This window comes from Macrobrachium rosenbergii, chromosome 57, assembly GCF_040412425.1.
Source record: "Macrobrachium rosenbergii isolate ZJJX-2024 chromosome 57, ASM4041242v1, whole genome shotgun sequence".
NCBI classification, from domain to species: Eukaryota; Metazoa; Arthropoda; class Malacostraca; order Decapoda; family Palaemonidae; genus Macrobrachium; species Macrobrachium rosenbergii.
The window spans coordinates 10,426,258-10,452,894 of record NC_089797.1 but is presented as its reverse complement, the minus strand read 5'-3'; the positions used below and the strand labels follow the sequence as shown (position 1 = coordinate 10,452,894).

The 26,637-nt window shown below is 42.1% G+C and overlaps 1 protein-coding gene across 2 annotated transcripts in view; it reads right to left on the bottom strand.

Annotated features, from left to right (window-relative positions):
• The window catches only part of LOC136837086 (microtubule-associated proteins 1A/1B light chain 3C-like), a 66,908-nt gene extending 41,755 nt beyond the window's left edge, over positions 1-25,153 (bottom strand). Inside the window, exon 1 of one of the 2 annotated variants that reach the window (XM_067101695.1) lies at positions 24,134-25,153. In XM_067101695.1, the coding sequence (XP_066957796.1) occupies positions 24,134-24,272 (139 nt within the window). In that variant the 5' untranslated portion in view covers positions 24,273-25,153. Of the gene's footprint in view, positions 1-7,823; positions 8,501-24,133 lie in introns of those variants that run through there. The other variant, XM_067101696.1, reaches the window with a different exon arrangement.
• Positions 25,154-26,637: the final 1,484 nt, after the last annotated feature.

Genomic DNA, 26,637 nt, shown 5'->3' with positions numbered 1-26,637 from the left:
TCCGTGTATTTAAATAGTTTACATACATTTTTTTGCGTTTATTTGTTAATTTGTCAATTTACTTCTTTCTTTCCCAACAGCTGATCTCTTCTTTCGGTATTTCCTATTAGCTTGTGTTACTTCTTTCAAATGAATACCATATTCTCTGGAAGCTTGAATTTCAAGTCAGTGGCCCCTTTTGTGGGCATTGTTCCAAATGAATAGGGGTTTAACTTCTGAATAATAATAATAATAATCAGGTGAATAATAATAATAATAATAATAATAATAATAATAATAATAATAATAATAATAATCTGGTGAATAATAATAATATTATTATTATTATTAATAATAATTATTATCATCATCATCATCATTATTGTTATTATTATTATTTTTATTATTATTATTATTACTTTCGTACGAAAACGTAATATCAGACATAAGGTGTGAAATAGATCTACGGTCGTTGCTCGACTGTAGAGGGTTGCATCCACGGTGGAAAGTATCCCTTATGAGCAAATATTTTGGGATGAGACCGTAGCCCCCACACCCTACCACCAGGGGTTTATGTGCCGACGTCATTGGCATTTCTAGGAGGTCAGCCAAAGACCGGCAAGGACAAAGGTTACGTAACGGAGCTGACCACGCGACCGTCGTTGTAGCGAGAGAGAGAGAGAGAGAGAGAGAGAGAGAGAGAGAGAGAGAGAGAGAGAGAGAGACTGGGCGGCTTCGCAGCATGGTTGCGACACCGGATTTCCTCCGGAGAGAGAGAGAGAGAGAGAGAGAGAGAGAGCAACATTACTACGATTTACAATTTACGCTAGGGATCTTCGCCTTATCTGTCGATTACGCGCGTTCTCCTCTGGCTTACGAAGTAGGGCGAAGAAGGACGAAGAGAGAAGGAGGCCGAAGGATATATATATATAAGTATATATATATATATATATATATATATATATATATATATATATATATATATATATATATATATATATATATATATATGTATACATATATATATATACATATATAATATATATATATATATATATATATATTAAAATATACAGTATATATATATATATATATATATATATATATATATATATATATATATTTATATACATAGGCTACTGTATATATATAGTCTGCGGTTTTGCAGTCGAGTTGTATTCTGTGAAATAGTTGATTTCAAGGACATACATTTTTTTCATATAAAATTCGTATAAATATCTGAACACCAGCGAGCGGAAATGCTTATATATGAATGAGTAATGCGTAGTATTCATTATTATTATTATTATTATTATTATTATTATTATTATTATTATTATTATTATTAAGCTATCTGGAAAAGTAAAGGCAATTGAGAGATGTAGCCAAATCACTGGATAAACCTCAAAAAGTCATCCCAATTCTTCTAATTGATATTTCGGCGATTTGCCACGTCCAAAATATTGTTCCCTTTCTTTGGTAGTGAATAGTAGTAATAATAATAATAATAATAATAATAAATAATAATAATAATAATAATAATAATAATAAATATTACTGATTCATTTACAAGCACTGCCGCACACTGGTATTTAGATAATAATAATAATAATAATAATAATAATAATAATAATAATAATAATAATAAATATTACTCATTCATTTACAAGCACTGCCGCACGCTGGTATTTAGATAATAATAATAATAATAATAATAATAATAATAATAATAATAATAATAAATATTACTAATTCATTTACAAGCACTCCCCTAAGCAAGTATTTAGATGATGATAATAATGATGATGATGATAATAATAATAATAATAATAATAATAATAATAATAACAACAACACATATTAGGCTATCCATTCATTTACAAGCACTTCCGCACGCTGGTATTCAGATATTTTTCTAAGAATTTTATATAAAGAATGTGTATCCTTGAAGTCAACTATTTCACGGAATTCAGCTCGACCACAAAACCGCAGATTTCATGACGAATCTACGCTAAAACTATATATTCACAAAGGTCTCACCAGTAAAGAAGGAATGTTGATGACTCAGCACCTTTTCTGACAGACTGATTGATGGATGGACTTTTGTATTTACCTATAAAAATATGTCACACTCGCCATGGTCACTAGTATATAAAATATTTAATATTTATATTTAACATTAAAAATACATTATTGTGTACATACTGGAAAAATCTATATACAAATTCTGAACTTTTATTATTATAATTATTATTATTATTATTATTATTATTATTATTATTATTATTCAGAAGATGAACCCAACTCATATGGAAAAAGCCCACCACGGGGGCCTCTGACTTGAAATTCAAGCTTCAAAAGGAATAAGTTGTTCATTTGAATGAAGTAACAGAAGGTATTAGGAAATACAGAAAGAAGAGATTACTTATTAGTAAAGAAAAAATAAATTAAGTTGATAAATAAATATATAAAAATATAAGTAAATAATAAAATACAAGGTATGTATATTATATATATATATATATATATATATATATATATATATATATATATATATATATATACACCATTCATGCTATTCACATGGAAGTAGAACTCCCATACAATTGCGTCTGAAAGTTGTAAAATTTAATAGCATTACTTTTATAGCAGGAATGGATATGATGGGGTTTTTTGTGTCACGCCTCACTTCCCTTTCTTTGTGTCAAAGAACGCACTACTTTTTAGATAATTCCGTGACAAAGAGACTGTATAACCGCCTTTGAATGGAAATTAGGATCTCCCCATAATATCTGCTATAATTTTAGCCCCCCCCCCAAAAAAAAAATTTACTGCGCAATGAGGGAACTCTGGTACAAATTTTATCAGCAAATCATAATCTACTTTTCTCTAAATGACTCTTGAACGGATTCGGTTCTTTCATTGGAGTGGAATATAAAATTTAAACCAAAGGCCAACCGCTAGGACCTATGAGGTCATTCGGAGTTGAAAGGGAAATTGAAAGTAAAAAAGTTTGAAAGGTGTGACAGGAGAAAAACCTCGGAGTTGTGCACTATGAAGCAATTGTTAGGATAGGGTGGGAGGCAAGATGGAAGAAAGAGAATATGAACGGAGCTACAGTAAAAGGAATGAAAGGGGTTGCAGGTAAGGGCCGATGGGTCGCTGGAAAGAACCTCAAGCAATGCCTACAATGCAATGCATGTGGTACACTCAGGTCACTAACCTCCTGCGGGGATTTTTTTTGGTAACATTCACATTTTAATGTTTCTAACCTATCACATTTCACACCGTCATTATTCCTCTCACTTGTTTTCCATTCTCGTATAACGGACTGTTCTTCTTATCTTTGGTGCCCGAACCACGATCTCATACAACAGCCATCTTATCTACAACAGCCTCTCCCTCACACTACTCATTCTGTTGCCAAAACCACTGGGCTCGTGCACGGGTATTTTGGTATCAGATACGCCGTCGGGTACGTAAACCCTTTAATCGCCCCCCTGCGCTTTCATCTGACCTTCACCTTGTCTGTTCTGTTCGAAGTTGTGTTGATTCCGTGAGTGTAATTCTCTTAAAACTCTAGACCTACTGAGCACTCTCTTAAAACTCTAGACCTACTAAGCACTCTCTTAAAAGTCTAGACCTACTGAGCACTTTCTTAAAACTCTACACCTACTTAGCACTATCTTAAATGTCTAGACCTACTGAGCACTCTCTTGAAACTCTAGACCTACTGAGCACTCTCTTAAAACTCTAGACCTACTGAGCACCAAAGACGGAGAATTACTCTCTGAAAAGAATGTATTTGAAAGACTACTTCATACGCCATCAAGGGAGAGAGAATCCTCAGCTAATGAGGAGAACATTCAGTTAATTGCTGGAGAAACATTCAAAAGGTGATCGCAATGTAAACTGGCTTTGGAAAAATGATGACACTTGTGCTGGTGCCAACATCTCTGTTTTGCCTTACACTCAGTTTTCTTTGCTTGTATCTTCTTTATTACTGAACCTCCTTTAGTCATCTTCACTATTAAAGTTTTAGGACAACACTCTGCAGTTGCTCCAGTGGTGATTAGGCTTCCTTCTCTCTCTCTCTCTCTCTCTCTCTCTCTCTCTCTCTCTCTCTCTCTCTCACACACACACACACACAAACATACACAGAAGTCTTCATACCTTGATCGTTCATAATTAATTCAAGCCTTAACTTGACCGCCTTCCGCTCCATGCTTTGGCAAAGTCTTTCCCCTGATCAATTACGTCACTTTGGTTGATCTTAATATGTTTACGGTTTTTCATGAACATGTCGTGTCATAGCCGCTTCGAATATCTCACATTCGTGCATTCAACCTTGTGACAAACTGTCTATATTTGGCAACTGTCATCTCACTTATACCGGTATATTATTTTGTCTTACGTTTATAACTCAATTGTTCTCCATCCCTAAAGCATTACTGTCCAGTGTACCCTCACCCTGGATCACATTTTTGACCGTTTACTTTTGCAGCGGCTTCCTGTCTCATGACATTGATATTTGTGTTAAAGCAGTACTCCCCTTTATTAGTTTATTTTTCTTTTTTAGTAAGCGAGATCTCTTCTCCCTGTAATTCTTACTTCTTTCTAATGGACGCCATACTCTTTGGAAGCTTGAATTTCAAGTCAGTGGCCCCTGTGGGTTTGTTCCATATGAATAGGGTTCATCTTCTGAATAACAATAATAATAATAATAATAATAATAATAATAATAATAATAATAATTTACTGCTTTACCAAAGCTATTCATTTTCAGCGTGACGTATTTCTTTTTGCATTTGAACTTTCACCCTTGAATTTGGTCTATAATCCCCGTATGGGGGTAGTGCCGTTAGTGCACCTCATGCGGTGCACTGTAGGCATTGCTTAAGGTTCTCCGCAGTGTCCCTTCGGCCCCTAGCTGCAATCCCTGTCATTCCTTTTACTGTCCCTCTGTTCATAATCTCTTTCTTCCATCTTACTTTCCATCCTCTGTTAACAATTTTTTAATAGTGCAACTGCGAGGTTTTCCTCCTGTTACACCTTTCAAATATTTTCACTCTCAATTTCCGTTTCAAAGCTCAATAACCTCATAGGTCCCAGTGCTGGGCCTTTGGCCTAAATTCTGTATTCTATTCTGTTCCAGGGCCTCTAATTCACTCGTTATTGTTTACAGTCAAAATGACCTCGACCGTACAGCGACAGGGGTAACTCTATTCACTCTCAAATTAGCATCCCATTTCTATTCACACTACTGTACTAATATTTCCGGTCACACTCGCATCCTTCATATCGTCACACTTTTGGCAAAGTGTCGAATATGAATTTTTCATTTTTTTGAGTCATCTGCATCGGCGATGATTTTATCATTGGCTTCTTGTTTCAGTCTGTCTCTCAAGCACTGGGACCTCTGAGGTCATTCAGCGATGAAACAGAAATTGACAGTAAAAGTTTTGAAAGGTGTAATAGGAGGAAAACCTCGCAGTTGCACTATGAATCAATAAGAGGGTGGAAAGTAAGATGGAAGAACGAGAATATGAAAGGAGGTACAGTAAAAGGAACGAAAGGGGTTGCAGCTAGGGACCGAAGGCACGCTGCAAAGAACCTTGAGGAATGCCTACGGTGCTCCTCGTGAGGTGCACTGACGGGACTAACCCGCTTCGGAGACCAGGGTGTATGGTATGGTGAGAGAGAGACTCAAAAAAAAAAAAAAAAAAAAAAATGCATATTCGACACTGCGAAAAAAAGGGGACGATATGTTCACAATATCTCTATTCACTCTTGTCTAATCATCCATTTCTTGATCACAATAACTATTACACAAATGCCAACTAGGCCTACAGTAGCCCTGACGCCCCACTCTGCATTCGCTCCTCAAGGTTTTCCCACTCGGCAACTCATATTTAATATCAAAATAATGCGACCATTGACAAGGGCTTCGTCAGTGACTTGTCAAAGACATGCGATGATAAAGCTACTTTATTCTATTCAGGGCATCGCTCGTAATTGTTCATGGACTGCTCATTATCACAGAATTGTCGGTCAGTCACATTTCAACTCTAGTTGCTCTTGAAGTGACTTGCCTTTTGAAACACACACACACACAATTATATATATAATAATATATATATACATATAAAATATATAACACACTTATACATATAAATACATAAAGCATATATATATACATATATATATATATATATATATATATATATATATATATATATATATATATATATATATATATATATATATATATGCATGCATGCATGCATGTGTATACATTGACACCGAGTCTGACTCACCATTACCACACTATCTCTTTTGTTGCAACCAACTGATATTTCCCTTTGATATGCCAGTTAATTCTTAGTCGCACGGACGTATTAAAAACTTACACAAAGATTAGGATCCCAAAAAATAAACTATCTTCAATTCGTACATTAAATAAACAACGGTAAAAAAAGCCATTAATCATCCCATTATCTCTCACCGTCTCTCTGTGAAGCCTCCAATCGGCCCCTCCCCCACCCCCAACCAATCACAGGCTGACACGTAATCTTGGTCATGCGCACAGAACCTACTCTCTCATAGGTCACATGTTCGGTGTCGATTGAATTGTTTTAATCAGGAAGGTTAACCCTCTCTCTCTCTCTCCCTCCCTCCTTCCCCCCTCGTAAAAGCCTGCCTCTCTCTCCGTAAGGATGAATGCATCCTAAAAATTCCTTCACTTATTCTCTCTGAATCCTTCTGTTTCTCTCTCTCTCTCTCTCCGTCAGGATGAATGCATCCTAAAAATTCCTTCACTTATTCTCTCTGAATCCTTCTGCTCTCTCTCTCTCTCTCCGTAAGGATGAATGCATCCTAAAAATTCCTTCACTTATTCTCTCTGAATCCTTCTGCTCTCTCTCTCTCTCTCTCTCCGTACGGATGAATGCATCATAAAAATTCCTTCACTTATTCTCTCTGAATCCTTTTGTTCTCTCTCTCTCTCTCCTCGTAAAATCCTCTCTCTCTCTCTCTCTAAAATCCTCTCTCTCTCTCTGTCTCTCTCCCTAGAAGCCTCTCCCCCGCCCCCCCGTAAAGATGAATGCATCCCAAAAATTCCTTCACTTATTCTCTTTGAAGCCTTCTGTTCTCTCTCCTTCTCTCTCTCTCAAGGACAGCAAGATTTACCCAATGATACTTGCTATTCCTATATAAGGATGCAGCGTGGATTGCCCAAATAACTTGACCAAGAGAGGTTAGAAATTCGAATCGGTACCGTCACCTGTTGTCACCTTATGTTTATTGCCAGCATTCAAGCAGACTGCATGAAGTGTCTGGTAAAGTATAGGTGTCATTTCATACAGATAGCATATATATACTGTATTTGTGTATTCACAGGATACTAATTCATATGCCCCTAAGTCATTCATTATTTACATGTGTAAATACTTCAATTCACACACACTAAGTCACACATATACTATATATATATATATATATATATATATATATATATATATATATATATATATATATATATATATATATATATATATATATATGTGTGTGTGTGTGTGTGTGTGTGTGTGTGTGTGTGTATACGTGTGTGTGTATGACTGCCTAATCTAAAAACAATGTACACAGTTGACATAAGGACAAATGAAGAATTAGAAAGTATTTGAGAATGATATACTGCAACTTTAATTCACTTAAAATTCAAAGCACAAATTCTTTATAACATTATAACAGACCTTTCAATATTAAAACACAGAACTCCAATTTAGCCTATAGACAAATGGCATACAAATAAAACATCTTGATTTAAAATGAAATGTTTCACATACCTGCAGATTTAACCTGGTAAGTCTTCATGGCTTCAAAGATTTAAAAAACTTTTCTAAATAAAAAAAAAAAAGGCTTATGGAATTTTGCGTTACAAGTTGTAAATATCACAGAGTTCCGTAAACAAACTATCCGGAGCGGTTTCGTTAATCAAGTTACAATTAACTGTTAACGAAGAAGTAAAAGTTTATCCGGAACTGGTTCGTTACTCAAGTCGTGGCTCACAGTGACACAACCTTCCGCTCTGGCCTCTCGTAACTGAGTGAGACTGAGTGAATCTGGCTCACTTAGTTGTAGTAGTACACACACACACTCCGGCGGTTCGCGTGTGTGCGTACGTTCGTTCAAGGCAGCCTGACGGACGCGACTTCGGCTTCGCGGGTTAATGGGGACGAAGTTTATGTGCAATGTTGCACACGTCCACTTCTCGGTGTCTAATTCTTTGATTATTTCCTTTCAGCTAAATGCAAAATGAGGTTGACTGTCACCGGCAGCAAAATTTAATTTATCCAAACACAGTGCTAGCAGTTGAATGAGTGATAACTATAATCTGACAAAGTATAAGTTGCTCCCTGTTTGAACTGATAAGAACGAAATTCTTAACGTTTTTATGAAAAGTGATAAAGATCGTTCGTACCGGCGTTACGGACGCAGCTGTTACTCTGCTGCACAGAGGCTAGCAACACGAACATTGGATTTTATTGATAGGAGGGCCAGCCCTTGCCCACAGCGGATGCCCGTTGAAAATTCAATTGCGCTACAGATTCTACACACACACACACACACACACACACACACACACACACACACAATACTTTTACTTGTAAGCCGGATTCCCACGTAAACAAACACGGACGTTTTTATTTCTAGTTAGGATTTACACTCGTAAGCAAGCGCGCAGGCGCAAGAGCACCCGAGTACGGATGTTCATTTAAATACAGCATATCTGAACCCAAACCATTTTAGCGAGGTCAAGGCGACATAAAAAGGTATGAGGCGCCACTCGCAGGATGCTACGATACATGCTACACTTCACGTTTACAGAAGCTGATATAGAAAAGTTCATTCAGTTCTTTGATAAAGTCAAAACTATTCAACATTGCCAGAAATGAAAGTGAAAGTGAAGCTTTACTTTAAAGAGAGAGTGAAGACGGCAAATCCTGACAATAGGTGGACTTTGTAACCCACAGTGCATTACATATGGCGCCAATTTTGGGGGGGAAAGGCTAGCCCAGACTGGACGACTGCTGGTCTAATCGGGGAGTTTGTTACATGTAGACTATCGTTACGCAGAGAAAAAATATATCTGCTGGCATTCTATCATGACAAAATTAATAATTAAAATCAAATAACAGCTTAATCAGCGTTCCCTGTGAGATTTTGTTTGTAAAGGATATATACACATACAAACAAACGCACAAACACACTCACACAAGCACAAACAAATACACACACATATATATATACATATATATATATATATATATATATATATATATATATATATATATATATATATATATATATATATATATATGTATATGTATATATGTATATATACATATATGCGTGTGTGCGCGCTTGTGTGTTTGTGGGTTTTGGTGCGTGGTGTCATGCTCACGCGCACCTATACTTAGATAAATATGATTAATTCAGTCTCATACATTCGCACTTTGACAGTTGGCTATCAGTGAATCATGAAGCATAAATGCCTGATTGCGGAAGTTAGTGTTAAGAAGCGATAAACACTAGGCCTAGACCAACCCTCTCTGCATGAAGAACATGACATTAGACCGAAAGAATTTCTCTTGATATTTCCAACAAAAAGTAAGTCTGTCTGTCTCTCTCTCTCTTTCTCTCTCTCTCTCTCTCTCTCTCTCTCTCTCTCTCTCTCTCTCTCTCTCTCTCTCTCTCTCTCTCTCTCATTATTAGTCCTTCAGGAACTATGACTCAGTCCTTGTTGGCTTTTCGGGTCTGACTCATTACCTGTTTCGATAACCATCATCTTTCATGTGGTTTTGTGTCATCATTTTCTCTTTTTTTATGGGGTGGGCTAAAGAGGAGGCTCTCCTATCTCTTAACTTCCGGTCGACGCGCAGATTAGTGGGGTGAGGTCGCTAGACCTATGCCCTTGACTTGCAGTTGGTAAGGGGATTCTGTATGCCAAGGTCGTGTGGCATTCATAGGCTCATTCATCCAAGTACTGACCATACCGAAGGATGTTTTACTTTATTGAACAAGTGTTATTTCCGGTTCCTATACGTACTGGAATCCATTTTAAAATGGAGTTCTTTTTCTCTTTCAGTAGTGGTACACACACACATATATTTACATTGTATGTGTGTGTGCGTTCTTGCGTGCGTGCATGTGTATTTGAACGCTTATCATTTAGGTCTGAAGCTGGGATTCATAAGAAAGTACACTGAAGCAAGACGAATTAAAATCTACCATGAAAACTTTACTTTCTTTTCTATGGTTTAATGGGGTGCAATCTTCTTTTCATTCAACTAAAGACTAAATTTTGCGAACTGAATCGCCAAAACTTTACCCGAACCTAAACTTTCGCACTTTCTGAAAGGAAAGTCCACTTAAGAGTTTGACCTTTGTGTTAGTGATATCTGATAAAGTTGCCAGTGGGGCTTTCGGGAGCGAACATGAAGATAGGCCTAACCAAGGAACATGGTGAACCATCATACACAGTTATCACTTTGGCGCTTTCTCTCTCTCTCTCTCTCTTCCTTTTAGTTCCTTATATTAAATCTATAAAAAAGGAGGAGAAATAACAAAATAATGAATCAGTGTCATAGAGAAATCGAAAGGATATTAATTTTTTGCAAAATAACAAGAAATTCAAAGGAGAATAAAAATATTTACTAATTGTGGTGAGGAGTCTCTCTCTCTCTCTCTCTCTCTCTCTCTCTCTCTCTCTCTCTCTCTCTCTCTCTCATGCCTTTCAATGTCTTATCTACGATATATAAAACCAAAATGAAGAAATCAAAATGCCAATATAATGAATTAATATCATAGAGAAATCAAATGGATGCTCATTTTTGCCAAATAACTAGAAATTCAACCGAGAGAAAATCAATCAATAAAAATAAAATCCGAGTGGATCTTTCTTGTTTGTACGGCCCGGGTGGGGGCGGGGTAGGTAGGGGATCGGGAGGGTAGGGGATCGGGAGGGTCAGGAGGGAGGGGAGAATGACACATCCACCCTCCTCCTGCAAACCTGTTTGTCCGCCTCGGGTGGGGCAAGGTAGGTAGGGGATCGGGAGGGTAGGGGAGACATGACACATCCACCCTCCTCCTGCAAACCTGTTTGTCCGCCTCGGGTGGGGCGAGGTAGGTAGGGGATTGGGACAGTAGGGGAGACATGACACATCCACCCTCCTCCTGCAAACCTGTTTGTCCACCTTTGGTGGGGCAGGGTAGGTAGGGGAGACATGACACATCCACCTTCCTCCTGCAAACCTGTTTGTCCGCCTCGGGTGGGGCGGGGTAGGTAGGGGATCGGGAAGGTAGGGGAGACATGACACATCCACCCCCTCCTGCAAACCTGTTTGTCCACCTCGGGTTGGGCAGGGTAGGTAGGGGAGACATGACACATCCACCTTCCTCCTGTAAACCTGTTTGTCCGCCATGGGTGGGGTGGGGTAGGTAGGGGACCGGGAGGGTAGGGGAGACATGACACATCCACCCTCCTCCTGCAAACCTGTTTGTCCCCTCCTGGGGCGAGGGCAGGGGGGATCGGGGGGTAGGGGAGACATGACACATCCACCTTCCTCCTGCAAACCTGTTTGTCCACCATCGGGTTGGGCAGGGTAGGTAGGGGAGACATGACACATCCACCTTCCTCCTGTAAACCTGTTTGTCCGCCATGGGTGGGGTGGGGTAGGTAGGGGACCGGGAGGGTAGGGGAGACATGACACATCCACCCTCCTCCTGCAAACCTGTTTGTCCGCCTCGGGTGGGGCGGGGTAGGTAGGGGATCGGGAGGGTAGGGGAGACATGACACATCCACCCTCCTCCTGCAAACCTGTTTGTCCACCTTGGATGGGGCAGGGTAGGTAGGGGAGACATGACACATCCACCTTCCTCCTGCAAACCTGTTTGTCCGCCTTGGGTGGGGCGGGGTAGGTAGGGGATCGGGAGGGTAGGGGAGACATGACACATCCGCCCCCCTCCTGCAAACCTATTTGCCCACCTTGGGTTGGGCAGGGTAGGTAGGGGAGACATGACACATCCACCTTCCTCCTGCAAACCTGTTTGTCCGCCTCGAGTGGGGCGGGGTAGGAAGGGGATCGGGAGGGTAGGGGAGACATGACACATCCACCCTCCTCCTGCAAACCTGTTTGTCCACCTCTAGTGGGCCAGGGTAGGTAGGGGATCGGGAGGGTAGGGGAGACATGACACATTCACCCTCCTCCTGCAAACCTGTTTGTCTGCCTCGGGTGGGACAGGGTAGGTACGGGATCGGGAAGGTAGCAGAGACATGACACATCCACCCTCCTCCTGCAAACCTGTTTGTCCACCTAGGGGGGCAGGGTAGGTAGGGGATCGGGAGGGTAGAAGAGACATGACACATCCACCCTCCTCCCCACCCTCCTCCTGCAAACTTGTTTGTCTGCCTCGGGTGGGGTGAGGTAGGTAGGGGATCAGGAGGGTAGGGGAGACATGACACATCCACCCTCCTCCTGCAAACCTGTTTGTCCGCCTTGGGTGGGGCAGGGTAGGTAGGGGAGACATGACACATCCACCTTCCTCCTGCAAACCTGTTTGTCCGCCTCGGGTGGGGCGAGGTAGGTAGGGGATCGGGAGGGTAGGGGAGACATGACACATCCACCCTCCTCCTGCAAACCTGTTTGTCCGCCTCGGGTGGGGTGGGGTATGTAGGGGAGACATGACACATCCACCTTCCTCCTGTAAACCTGTTTGTCCACCTCAGGTGGGGCGGGGTAGGTAGGGGATCGGGAGGGTAAGGGAGACATGACACATCCACCCTCCTCCTGCAAACCTGTTTGTCCGCCTCGGGTGGGGCAGGCTAGGTAGGGGATCGGGAGGGTAGGGGAGACATGACACATCCACCCTCCTCCTGCAAACCTGTTTGTCTGCCTCGGGTGGGGCAGGGTAGGTAGGGGATTGGGAGGGTAGAAGAGACATGACACAGCCACCCTCCTCCTGCAAACTTGTTTGTCCTCCTCGGGTGGGGCGGTGTAGGTAGGGGATTGGGAGGGTAGGGGAGACTTGACACATCCACCCTACTCCTACAAACCTGTTTGTCCACCTCGGGTGGGGCTGGGTAGATTGGGGATCAGGAGGGTAGGGGAGACATGACACATCCACCCTCCTCCTGCAAACCAGTTTGTCCGCCTCGGGTGGGGCGGGGTAGGTAGAGGATCGGGAGGGTAGGGGAGACATGACACATCCACCCTCCTCCTACAAAACTGTTTGTCCGCCTCGGGTGGGGCGGGGTAGGTAGGGGATCGGGAGGGTAGGGGAGATATGACACATCCACCTTCCTCCTGCAAACCTGTTTGTCTGCCTCGGGTGGGGCGGGGTAGTAGGTAGGGGAGACATGACACATCCACCCTCCTCCTGCAAACCTATTTGTCCGTCTCAGGTGGGGCGGGGTAGGTAGGGGATTGGGAGGGTAGGGGAGACATGACACATCCCCCCTCCTCCTGCAAACCTGTTTGTCCGCCTCGGGTGGGGCGGGGTAGGTAGGGGATCGGGAAGGTAGGGGAGACATGACATATCCACCCTCCTCCTGCAAACCTGTTTGTCTGCCTAGGGCGGGCAGGGTAGGTAGGGGATCGGGAGGGTAGGAGAGACATGACACATCCACCCTCCTCCTGCAAACTTGTTTGTCCTCCTCGGGTGGGGCGGGGTAGGTAGGGGATCGGGAAGGTAGGTGAGATATGATACATCCACCCTCCTCCTGCAAACCTGTTTGTCCGCCATGGTTGGGGCGGGGTAGGTAGGGGATCGGGAGGGTAGGGGAGACATGACACATCCACCCTCCTCCTACAAACCTGTTTGTCTGCCTCAGGTGGGGCGGGGTAGATTGGGGATCAGGAGGGCAGGGGAGACATGACACATCCACCCTCCTCCTGCAAACCTGTTTGTCCGCCATGGGTGGGGTGGGGTAGGTAGGGGATCGGGAAGTTAAGGGAGACATGACACATCCACCCTCCTCCTGCAAACCTGTTTGCTCGCCTCTGGTGGGGGCGGGGTAGGTAGGGATCGGGAGGGTAGGGAGACATGACACACCCATCCTCCTCCTGCAAACCTGTTTGTCCGCCTCGGGTGGGGCGGGGTAGGTAGGGGATCAGGGAAGGTAGGGAGACATGACACATCCACCCTCCTCCTGCAAACCTGTTTGTGCTCCTTGGGTGGGGCGGGGTAGGTAGGGGATCGGGAGGGTAGGGGAGACATGACACATCCACCCTCCTCCTGCAAACCTGTTTGCCCGCCTCGGGTGGGGCGGGGTAGGTAGGGGATCGGGAGGGTAGGGGAGACATGACACACCCATCCTCCTCCTGCAAACCTGTTTGTCCGCCTCGGGTGGGGCTGGGTAGGTAGGGGATCGGGAGGGTAGGGAGACATGACACATCCACCCTCCTCCTGCAAACCTGTTTGTGCTCCTTGGGTGGGGCGGGGTAGGTAGGGGATCGGGAGGGTAGGGGAGACATGACACATCCACCCTCCTCCTGCAAACCTGTTTGCCCGCCTCGGGTGGGGGGGGGTAGGTAGGGGATCGGAAGGGTAGTGGAAACTTGACACATCCACCCTCCTCCTGCAAACCTGTTTGTCCGCCTCGGGTGGGGCGGGGTAGGTAGGGATCGGGAAGGTAGGGGAGACATGACACATCCACCCTCCTCCTGCAAACCTGTTTGTGCTCCTTGGGTGGGGCAGGGGTAGGTAGGGGATCGGGAGGGTAGGGGAGACATGACACATCCACCCTCCTCCTGCAAACCTGTTTGCCCGCCATGGCTGGGGCGGGGTAGGTAGGGATCGGGAGGGTAGGGGAGACATGACACACCCATCCTCCTCCTGCAAACCTGTTTGTCCGCCTCGGGTGGGGATGGGTAGGTAGGGGATCGGGAGGGTAGGGAGACATGACACATCCACCCTCCTCCTGCAAACCTGTTTGTGCTCCTTGGGTGGGGTGGGGTAGGTAGGGGATCGGGAAGGTAGGGGAGACATGACACATCCACCTCCTCCTGCAAACCTGTTTGCCCGCCTCGGGTTGGGCGGGAAAGGTAAGGGATCGGAAGGGTAGTGGAAACTTGACACATCCACCCTCCTCCTGCAAACCTGTTTGCCAGCCTCGGGTGGGCGGGGGGTAGGGGATCGGGAGGGTTGACACATCCACCCTCCTCCTGCAAACCTGTTTTTCCGCCTCCGGTGGGGCGGGGTAGGTAGGGGATCGGGAAGGTAGGGAGACATGACACATCCACCCTCCTCCTGCAAACCTGTTTGCCCATGCCTTGGGGCTAGGGTAGGTGGGGATCGGGAGGGTAGGGAGACATGACACACCCATCCTCCTCCTGCAAACCTGTTTGTCCGCCGGTTTTTGGGGGGTCAGTAGGGATCAGGAAGGTAGGGAGACATGACACATCCACCCTCCTCCTGCAAACCTGTTTGTGCTCCTTGGGTGGGGCAGGGTAGGTAGGGGATCGGGAGGGTAGGGGAGACATGACACATCCACCCTCATCCTGCAAACCTGTTTGCCCGCCTCGGTGGGGCAGGGTAGGTAGGGGATCGGGAGGGTGGGGAGACATGCACACATCCACCCTCCTCCTGCAAACCTGTTTGCCATGCCTCCTGGTGGGGTGGGGTAGGTAGGGGATCGGGAGGGTAGGGGAGACATGACACATCCACCCTCCTCCTGCAAACCTGTTTGCCTGCCTCAGGTGGGGCAGGGTAGGTAGGGATCGGGAGGGTAGGGAGACATGACACACCCATCCTCCTCCTGCAAACCTGTTTGTCCGCCTCGGGTGGGGCTGGGTAGGTAGGGGATCGGGAGGGTAGGGGAGACATGACACACCTATCCTCCTCCTGCAAACCTGTTTGTGCTCCTCGGGTGGGGCGGGGTAGGTAGGGGATCGGGAGGGTAGGGGAGACATGACATATCCACCCTCATCCTGCAAACCTGTTTGTCCGCCTCGGGTGGGGCGGGGTAGGTAGGGGATCAGGAGGGTAAGACATGACACACCCATCCTCCTCCTGCATACCTGTTTGTCCGCCTCCCGGTGGGGCGGGGTAGGTAGGGGATCGGGAGGGTAGGGGAGACATGACACACCCATCCTCCTCCTGCATACCTGTTTGTCCGCCTCGGGTGGGGCTGGGTAGGTAGGGGATCGGGAGGGTAGGGGAGACATGACACACCCATCCTCCTCCTGCATACCTGTTTGTCCGCCTCGGGTGGGGCGGGGTAGGTAGGGGATCGGGAGGGTAGGGGAGACATGACACACCCATCCTCCTCCTGCATACCTGTTTGTCCGCCTCGGTGGGGCGGGAAAAGGTAGGGGATCGGGAGGGTAGGGGAGACATGACACACCCATCCTCCTCCTGCATACCTGTTTGTCCGCCTCGGGTGGGGCGGGGTAGGTAGGGGATCGGGAGGGTAGGGGAGACATGACACACCCATCCTCCTCCTGCAAACCTGTTTGTCCGCCTCGGGTGGGGCTGGGTAGGTAGGGGATCGGGAGGGTAGGGGAGACATGACACACCTATCCTCCTCCTGCAAACCTGTTTGTGCTCCTCAGGTGGGGCGGGGGTAGGTAGGGGATCGGGAGGGTAGGGGAGACATGACATATCCACCCTCATCCTGCAAACCTGTTTGTCCGCCTCGGTGGGGCGGGTAGGTAGGGGATCGGGAGGGTAGGGGAGACATGACACACCCATCCTCCTCCTGCATACCTGTTTGTCCGCCTCGGGTGGGGCGGGGGTAGGTAAAATTACGGGAGGGTAGGGGAGACATGACACACCCATCCTCCTCCTGCATACCTGTTTGTCCGCCTCGGGTGGGGCAGGGTAGGTAGGGGATCAAGGGTAGGGGAGACATGACACACCCATCCTCCTCCTGCATACCTGTTTGTCCGCCTCGGGTGGGGCGGGGTAGGTAGGGGATTGGGAGGGTAGGGGAGACATGACATATCCACCCTCATCCTGCAAACCTGTTTGTCCGCCATGGCTGGGGCGGGGTAGGTAGGGGATCGGGAGGGTAGGGGAGACATGAAGGGCAGCGCCGGGTTCCAGCACAGCGTAGTGTGCGCCATCAAGCTCGTTATTTAATAATTGTGGTGTGAAAGACCATTTCTGGACCTAGAATCAGTGACCTTTTTGTAATGATCGCAACCATTAAAGGCCATGGAAAGGAAAGAGAGAGAGAGAGGAAACCACAGTGATAACCTTATATAATGGTTCACCATATTTATTTTATTAGGCACTGAAAGGAATAAGGAAAAGAGAGAGAGAGAGAGAGAGAGAGAGAGAGAGAGGAAACCATAGACGTAATCTTGTACAATGATTCACCATGTTCTTTTACTAGGCACTGAAAGGAATAAGAGAGAGAGAGAGAGAGAAAGAGAGAGGAAACCACAGTGATAACCTTGTATATTGGTTCACCATGTTTTTTTTTTTTTATTAGGCACTGAAAGGAATAAGAGAAAGAGAGAGAGAGAGCCACAGTGATAACCTTTTAGTCGTTGCACCTCTGTATGCTGAGAACTGGTGCACCTAGAATCTTTAAGCTTTGGGGTATGATGTACTCACTCCGGGCAGCAAATTCCTGAGATGTATGCTAGTATTGCACCAGCCCTGGATTTTTGCCATGCCCTTAGGTTAGGTTAGGTCAGGTGATATCCCTTCTATAAATTGGGTGTGGGAAACATAATGAGATTATTTTCAAGAAAATTCTATGGTTAGTTTTTAAGATATGGCGGCCCGCTTTTTGTCAGGGAAAGGTCCCGGTACTCGGTTACATTTCGGAAATTGCCTCTGGGCATGGAGAGTATATAAGCATTTGTAGAATGCCTTCATGATCAAGTTGGTCGACTTGAATTTATTCAGTACAATATAATCATTATTCTATTATTCTTCTCTTAGGGAGAAGTTGTTATTTACAATCAAACTGACATTCTAATTTAAGGCAAAAATGGAAAAAAGATTGGGAACAAATGGAAGGTGTCTTCTGATTCACAGAAAGAAAACAAGTTACAGGAACTGAGATCTAAACAGTTTCATAGATATTAAAAGTTGTGTATATATATATATATATATATATATATATATATATATATATATATATATATATATATATATATATATATATATATATATATATATATATATATATTTCTTTAGGCACTGAAGCTGACTGGATTACAGGATCCCAGTTCCTGTATCTTTTCAAGATTACAGCTTGCAGAGCGAAAGACCGAATCCCGTTTACCCGAGCAGCAGAAACAACAGTTCTAATCGAAGCTGAAACACATACCTCATAAACCAACAAAGACAAAACAAAATGGCGTCAGTTTCCTAAAGAATTCGACCTCGTTCCGCAGGCGTGACGCCTAGTGACCCAACGTTAGCAAATCGTTGACTACTCACGAGAAGTGCAAGGTCTGCGAGTGTCAAATTTCAAGGGATAGATGGATTATTAAATCTAGGCCAAAGGCCAACTGCTGGGGCCTGTGAGGTCATTCAGCGCTGAAAGAGAAATTGAGAGCAAAGAAGGTTTTAAAGGTGTAACATAAGGAAAACCTCGCAGTTGCACTATGAAACAATTGTTAAGAGAGGGTGGAAAGTAAGATGGAAGAAAGAGAATATGAATGGAGGTATCGTAAAAGGAATTAAAGGTGTTGGAGCTAAGGACTGAAGAGACTGCAAAAAAAAAAAAAATAAATAAATAAAATTTAAGCAATGGTGCAAATTTCAAGCGAGTCTTCAGGGCAAATTTCACGGAAATATTCAGGTCAAATTTCAAGGGGGGCGGTCTTCAGGGCAAATTTCACGGAAATATTCAGGGCAAATTTCAAGGGCATCTTCAGGGCAGATTTCAAGGGCACCCTCAGGGCAAATTTCAAGGGAATCCACATGGCAAATTTCAAAGGAGTGTTCAGGGCAAATCTTAAGGGAGTCTCCAGGGAAAATTTCAAGGAAGTCTTTTGGGTAAATTTCAAGGAATCTTCAGGGCAAATTTCAAGGGAATCGTCTGGGCAGATTTCAAGGGCGTCTTCAGGGCAAATTTCAGGGAAAATTTCAATGGAGTGTTCAGGGCAAATTTCAAGGGAATCTCCAGGGGAAAATTTCAAGGAAGTCTTTGGGGGCAAATTTCAAGGGAGTCGTCTTACATCCACGGCCAAGGTCCCGAAGCCTTATTTCCGACAATAAGCAAAAGCAAGTTGCGACGTTTTTCATTTTTTATTTTTATTTAGCAAACTCGGTGGATATTTTTAGAACCAAACATGAAGAACCTAAATGCACAGACGAGCAGTTTCTTAGCTTCCTCTGCAACCCTTGTGATTCCTTGGGAATACACCAAGCTGTTTTTTAAGTTATTCAAGTTAATGTAATTAATTTCTTATGGATACAGTGTTCACCCAATGTATTCCAGCCAGTCAAGAGATTAACAAACTCAGTGTCATCTTGATAACTTAAAACTTGAATTGGACCTTTTGCATTTCAGATATTAATTTACACTTGGTGATATCTTCAGTACCTGGGTTCGACAAAACGTCAGAATAGTTAAACAATATTTTCTATTCGTTTTGAAATCATTATTTTAATATCACTGAATTATAGAAGCTGCGCAGTTGGGCCGAGCGTGTTAAAAGTTCAAGAAATTCCAAACAGTTCAAACAGTGGGCTTCACTTCGGAAATTAATTCCTGACACGGGGGTCAAGATCTCTACAAAATATTTATTTCTGGCTCGAGAATTGTGCTCGACCGGTTCTATTTCTTAAGATTATTTTGCTTTGTGTCTACTTGAAGTTACGTTTATAATGAAATCAAACGCACTTTTATAAAGAGTGTGTCATTCGCCTAATTCGAAAATTTCAGGCCTGCAAAAACTGGTAAAAGGTTATAAGATTGGTAAAAAAAATGATAAAATTCGTCTTCGGGTCGTTTCGTGGTATTTACATCATTATTCTTGGAGAGAGAGAGAGAGAGAGAGAGAGAGAGAGAGAGAGAGAGAGAGAGAGAGAGAGAGAGAGAGAGAGAGAGAGAGAGACTACACTGAGTAGTAAACAGAAAACTTAAACAGCTTCAAGTTGAACTGACAAGACTTGTCTGTCTTCGCCAGACTGACAAGGCCCTTGAAACAAGGGATATACAGTTCAGTGCAAGCAAAGCAGACTGAAGCAAAGCAATGCACAAGTTGCTTGCTCTGTTTTCCCTCCGAAGGGTCATTGTTCAAGTGCTTCAAAGAGCACTGGATTTATTATCATTTTTTAATCACTGGTGAACAACCAGACCTGCAATAATAATAATAATAATATAATAATAATAATAATAATATCTAACCTTTCTCAAGATCTTGATTATAGGAAGGAACCACTTGTTCACCTCATCACTTGATAGCAGTGCAAGTGACCTTGACTAGTTTTCAAGGTCACATAAATTATGACAAATTCCAAAGTATCATAGACATCAGATAAGGTTACTTTTACCTCATGAATTGGACAAACCTCTTACAATTTTGAAGATACTTTGCCCACGCCCTGATAAAGCTTCAGTTATGTTGAAGCCTTGTAAGATATTGAGATATTCCTGATGGTTTTATAAGAAAATATTCTTGTTTTTCACAAATACAGGATTCTGTCTGATGAGCCAAGAGTGTCACCACTGTACTCCGTGCGTGTGTGTGTGTGAGAGAGAGAGAGAGAGAGAGAGAGAGAGAGAGAGAGAGAGAGATTCCTCAAATACAGACACTCGTATAAGTGTATGCTAAAAGTGTACCATGCATTATGTATGAGAGAGAGAGAGAGAGAGAGAGAGAGAGAGAGAGAGAGAGAGAGAGAGAGAGAGAGAGAGTTGAAATTCGCTGATTGGGCACCGCAACAAGCTGAGTAGCAATTTAATCAAGTATTATCTGTACGACTGTCGGTTACGATAACCGTAAAAGTACCTATTAGAAACGGCCATTAAATAAAGATAAATACGGGAAACTAGAATTAAAATAAAAATAAATACAGAAAACTAGAATTAAATCAAAATAAATGCTGTAAACTGGAATTAATTAAGCATAAATACTGAAAACTGGAAAGGAAATCAAAATTATTCCGGTACTTGATCAGACTGATTTAAAGTAGTCACTAATAATAATAATAATAATAATAATAATAATAATAATAATAATAATAATAGTAATAATAATAACCTCTTCAACGCCTGCAGGAGAAACTTGTGAGGCGTAATGCTGGAATTAATATAATAATAATAATAATAATAATAATAATAGGGATAGATATGATTCCGGTGAGAGAGAGAGAGAGAGCGAGAGAGAGAGAGAGAGAGAGAGAGCAAATTCTTAACATGGACTTCCGTTCCGTTCAATATCTGTTCAAAATGTAATTAGCCTGTTAGGTTTTTTTTTTTTTTTTAGGAAAACCACCTCCAGTTTTTCTTATCCCGTCTAAACCGCTTTAAATATCAAACAGGCTGCCTGAAGGTTAATTCACTGAATCCTAACTGCATATCTGATCTGGTTGCTGAGAGAGATACGCCCCAGTCCAGTTACTGAGAGAGAAAGAGAGAGAGAGAGAGAGAGAGAGAGAGAGGCGGGCCTCAGTAAATGTCCTTGTGAAACGGTTTCTTAAGTAGGTTGTTCCGTGGACGCTACTTTAATCACTGCAGCAAGGGCTGGGTAAATGTTTGTATAGTTAAGGGGGAAGTATTATCTTGCGGGAATAATCAATGTATAGATACGTTTGTAAGAGAAGTCAAGTTATATTGTCCTTCAGAATGTTCCAGGCGCGTCTATCGGCGTTCTTCTCAATTTTTGTAAATTAAGTAGCAATTGACGTACTTCTCAATTTTTGTAAATTAAGTAGCAATTGGCGTACTTCTCAAATTTTTTTGTAAATTAAGCAGCAATCGACGTACTTTCTCGATTTTTGTAAATTAAGTAGCAATCGACGCTCTTAAATTTTTTAAAAATTAAGTAGCAATCGAAGTTCTTCTCAATTTTTGTAAATCAAGTAGCAATCAATGCTTTTAATTTCTGTAAATTAAGTAGCAATCGACATACTTCTCATTTCTTGTAATTAAGTAGCAATCGATGTACTTCACAATTTTGTATATTAAATAGCAATCAACATGCTTTTCATTTTTTGTAAATTAAGTAGCAATCGACGTACTTCTCAATTTTTGTAAATTAAGTATCAATCGTCGTTCTTCTCAATTTTTGTAAATTAAGTAGCAATCAACGTTCTTCTAGATTTATGTAAAATAAGTAGTAATCGATGTACTCAATTTTTGTAAATTAAGTAGCAACCAACTTTCTTCACAATTTTTGTAAATTAAGTAGCAATCAACTTTCTTCTCAGTTGTTGTAAATTAAGTAGCAATTAACGTCCTTCTAATTTTTTTGTAAATCGGTTGCAATCGACATACTTCTCAATATTTGTAAATTAGGTAGGAATCGACATTCTTCTCAATTTTTTGTAATTCAGTAGCAGTCGACGTACTTTCACGATTTTTTTGTAAATTAAGTAGCAATCGACGTTCTTAATTTTAGTAAATTATGTAGGAATGGACGAACTTCTCAATTTTTTTAATTAAGTAGCAATCGACGTACTTCTCAATTTTTGTAAATTAAGTACGAATCGACGTACTTCTCAATTTTTGTAAATTAAGTAGGAATCGACGTACTTCTCAATTTTTTGTAAATTAAGTAGTAATCGACGCACTTCTCAATTTTTGTAATTAAGTAACAATCGTTCTTCTCAATTTTTGTAAATTAACTAGCAATAGACGTATTCTCAATTTTTATAAATTAAGTAGCACTCTACGTACTGCTCAATTTTTGTAAATTAAGTAGCAGTCAACGTACTTCTCAATTTTTGTAAATTAAGTAGCAATCGACGTTCTTCTCAATTTTTGTAAATCAAGTAGCGCTCTACGTTCTCAGTTTTTGTAAATCAAGTAGCACTCGACGTTCTCAGTTTTTGTAAATTAAGTAGCAGTCGACATACTTCTCAATTTTTGCAAAAAAAGTTTAAGTAACAAAGGCAAAATTTGGTAATGTTCGCGAAATCATCAATGTAAGCTTCCCACAGACATCAACGAAATTTTTGTTATTACGAACCCTTTTTTTTCCAGATTAACTACTTTTTCAGTTTTAAGCGTATGTGGCGAAAATAAAGTTTAAATAAAATAAAACAAATAAAAAATGCGACGAAGTTTCTTCAGCGCAATCGAGTTTCCTGTAGAGCGTATAATCAAGGCCAACGAAAATATATCGATCTTTCGGTGGTCTCGGTATAATGCTGTATGAGCCGCGGTCCATGAATCTTTAACCCGGCCCACAAATCTTCAACCACGGCCCGGTGGTAGCCTGGATGATCAACCAATTTGCAGCCCTCTGGCCTCAGTAGTTTTTAAGATCTGAGGGCGGACGGACAGAAAAATCCGGTATAATAGTTTCTTCTACAAAAAACTAAAACTGTTTGGCCAAGCGATACTGAATAACGATATCTACTTAAAGTTTAACAGCTGTCGGGAAAATAGCAGGTAAAATTTTACTTTAAACCATGATGACATTTCGGACTTGAATGTATCATTTAACTAATTTTTTATTTGTGCTTTGAACGTTTATGGCATTAGTTTCGTTCGTAGATGACTTAAGCAACCACACAATATCATGCACTGGCAATAAGGACCTGGTATCCTGGGTAAAATCAGGTTACGCGTAGTTGGTTAGGTCATTTCCGAAGTAAACGGCCGACAGAAACGTTGACAGCGGACATTACAGCACAGGAAATTATAATTCCAAGTCGAAAATCTGATAATGGTTTAAAGTGTAATTTTACCAAAAAACAAAAGCACAGGAGCTTTCCTAGATAGCGACCCCCAAGAGTTTTCGGGGGTCTATAGTAGGACTAATATTTCTTGGTGTCATTATATTTATATTAGCAGTCTTTTGTTTAAATTTTTACGGTAATCCCCAACGGGCTTGTACTAAACACGTTGCAAAGGTCGATGCATACCGGGTTAAAACCCTGGGGTCACTATCTAGGAAGGATAAAAAAAAATCTCGTTTTCTATGATTTAAAAAACAAAGATATTCAACCCACTTACCGAAAGCCTTGAGCCTCTTGTAGTGGAAGAACGGATTCGTATCGACCTCCATTCTCTGCATATTCAGATTCTTCTCCGTCCGGAGGTTCTTCAGGCAATCGTTCCCGCTGCCGTTGCAGTAGACGCAAGTGCACACCATCTTCAAAGGCAACGTTACCGCCTGCCTGCCTTCCTGCTTGCTTGCTTGCCTGCAACAAAGTGGAAGTCACTCACGGGAGACTGACGCTCTCGCACTTGGTAGAAGCCTATCTTGGTTTAGCAGCAGACCTTTCGAAACTCGTTCGAGCTTGCCTTCTCTCTCTCTCCCCCTCAAACTCTACCTCTACCGCTCACCCTCAACGTTTAAACACTGCGGCATCCTGAGGACCTGAATACACCTCGTTGAGGTAAGCAGTTACCAGGTTTTTCATATCGTCTAGAATGATAAAAGGAGCGGAGTTTATTTGTTTGCAAGTCGTTCTCATCACGTAAATGTTGTCTCATAGCAGGCTGGCTGTTCCTTTCAGGTCAGACAGGACGCTAATCGAACTGCCGTGCATCGCTTATTCTCTTTTTTTTTGTATTCTCGTTATCTCATATTCTTTTTTGGAAGACGGCCCAACAAGTTAAGATAGAAAGTACACATATTCTAAATTTGGGGCGTTCCGTGCAAGCCTCGCCTGACGCCCACAGTATCGCGAAGGTGATTGGCTCTCCCCCGGCAGACCGGGGTTCTCATTGGCTGGTCCGGCTCGACCTTGCCGCCTCACATGGAATTAACGTTTGTCGCTAAGGCCGGACAGACGGACCATCGCCCATTTGCCGGCTTCATTCCATCCCACCCATTCGTGTGGGAATATTCCAGAAAGTATGGAGTTTTCCATAGCGTTTACGAGCTTGTGTAACAAAATGTGGATTGAATGTACCCTTCTCCAGCAGTCAGCGAGCGAAGATTCATTTGGGAGCATAAATGACATAATTTATGATTTTATACCGGACGTTGGTCACCCACCCAGAGCCTTATATTTAGTTGCTATGCCGGATCCACCACTACGCTGGGGGAACGTGAGTTCATTGAGTTACGCTATGAGGACGAAAAAGCCGGCTTATCTCGTGTGTGTGTGTGTGTGTGTGTGTGTGTGTGTGTGCCTTGCAATTTGTGTGATTCACGAAAATATACTTAGAACTAGATGCAACGCACGTGCGGAGAGACACGTGGACTGGCGCGGGAAATAAATAGGAAAAGAAAGACGATTAGACAACTGGTATATATATTGAGTGCGATTTCACGCCTACCAACAACGGGAGAAGCAAAAATAAAAAAAAACGCACACAACTGAATAAATATTAATTGCAGTTTCACGCCTGCCAACAACAACAACAAAAATCAAAATATATTAACACACAACCGGATATATATATATATATATATATATATATATATATATATATATATATATATATATATATATATATATATATATATATATATATATATCATATATATATATATATATATATATCACAAGTGCGATATCACGCCTAGCAACAAGGGATGAAGCAAACGCGCCCACGCACACGCACAAACAATTTACAGCAAACTACATACGGTACATACCCTGGTTAACTAGTGCACCTAACCCCCAAAATTTCTGCCCAGCAACCAGGGCGGGCGGAAGAGCGAGGTCGTTCAACTAGTTTGGGCAATTGCTCAAAGGCCGCTGATAATAAGCAAATGGGTCAGTCACTTAGAATGCTATTATCTTTTTGTTTTCTGATTTTATTATTTTCTTTCTACTTTTGAAAAAGGTGCTAAGCCAAGGTGTTTTAAACGGCCTTGATTGCTTGGAAGTAGTATTTTAATTTGGGAGTTTGGTGTTCAGGTACTCAATATTTAAAAATATTCGTCAGGTATTTGTAATATATGAAACATACGTGTGTGTGTCTGGATATGAATATGGATATGGATATTTATATTATATGTATACAATATAAATATTAGGGCATTTATAACATTTGGAAACATGTAAACACCTCTCCCCCCACACACACTATTTATATATATATATATATATATATATATATATATATATATATATATATATATATATATATATATATATGTGTGTGTGTGTGTGTGTGTGTGTGTGTGTGAATATGAATATAGATATGATATTTATAGTTATATATATATATATATATATATATATATATATATATATATATATATATATATATATATATATATATATATATATATATATATATATATATCACTCACTCACACGTATATAGCATGCAAAAATACATATATGCATGTATGTATAAAATCAAGACTTAATACTTACGAACTTTAGAACGACCTTGGAACATAAACTAAAAGCACGGTTCAACAATGTTGTAGAAGAGTTTATCTTGAATTTCAAAGGGCAATGACTAACAAAAATTTAGACCGTGGCGACTCAAGGTCCCTTTTCTGAAAATGAAGGCCTCGACCTAAATATAACGGAGTGATGATGGCGGAT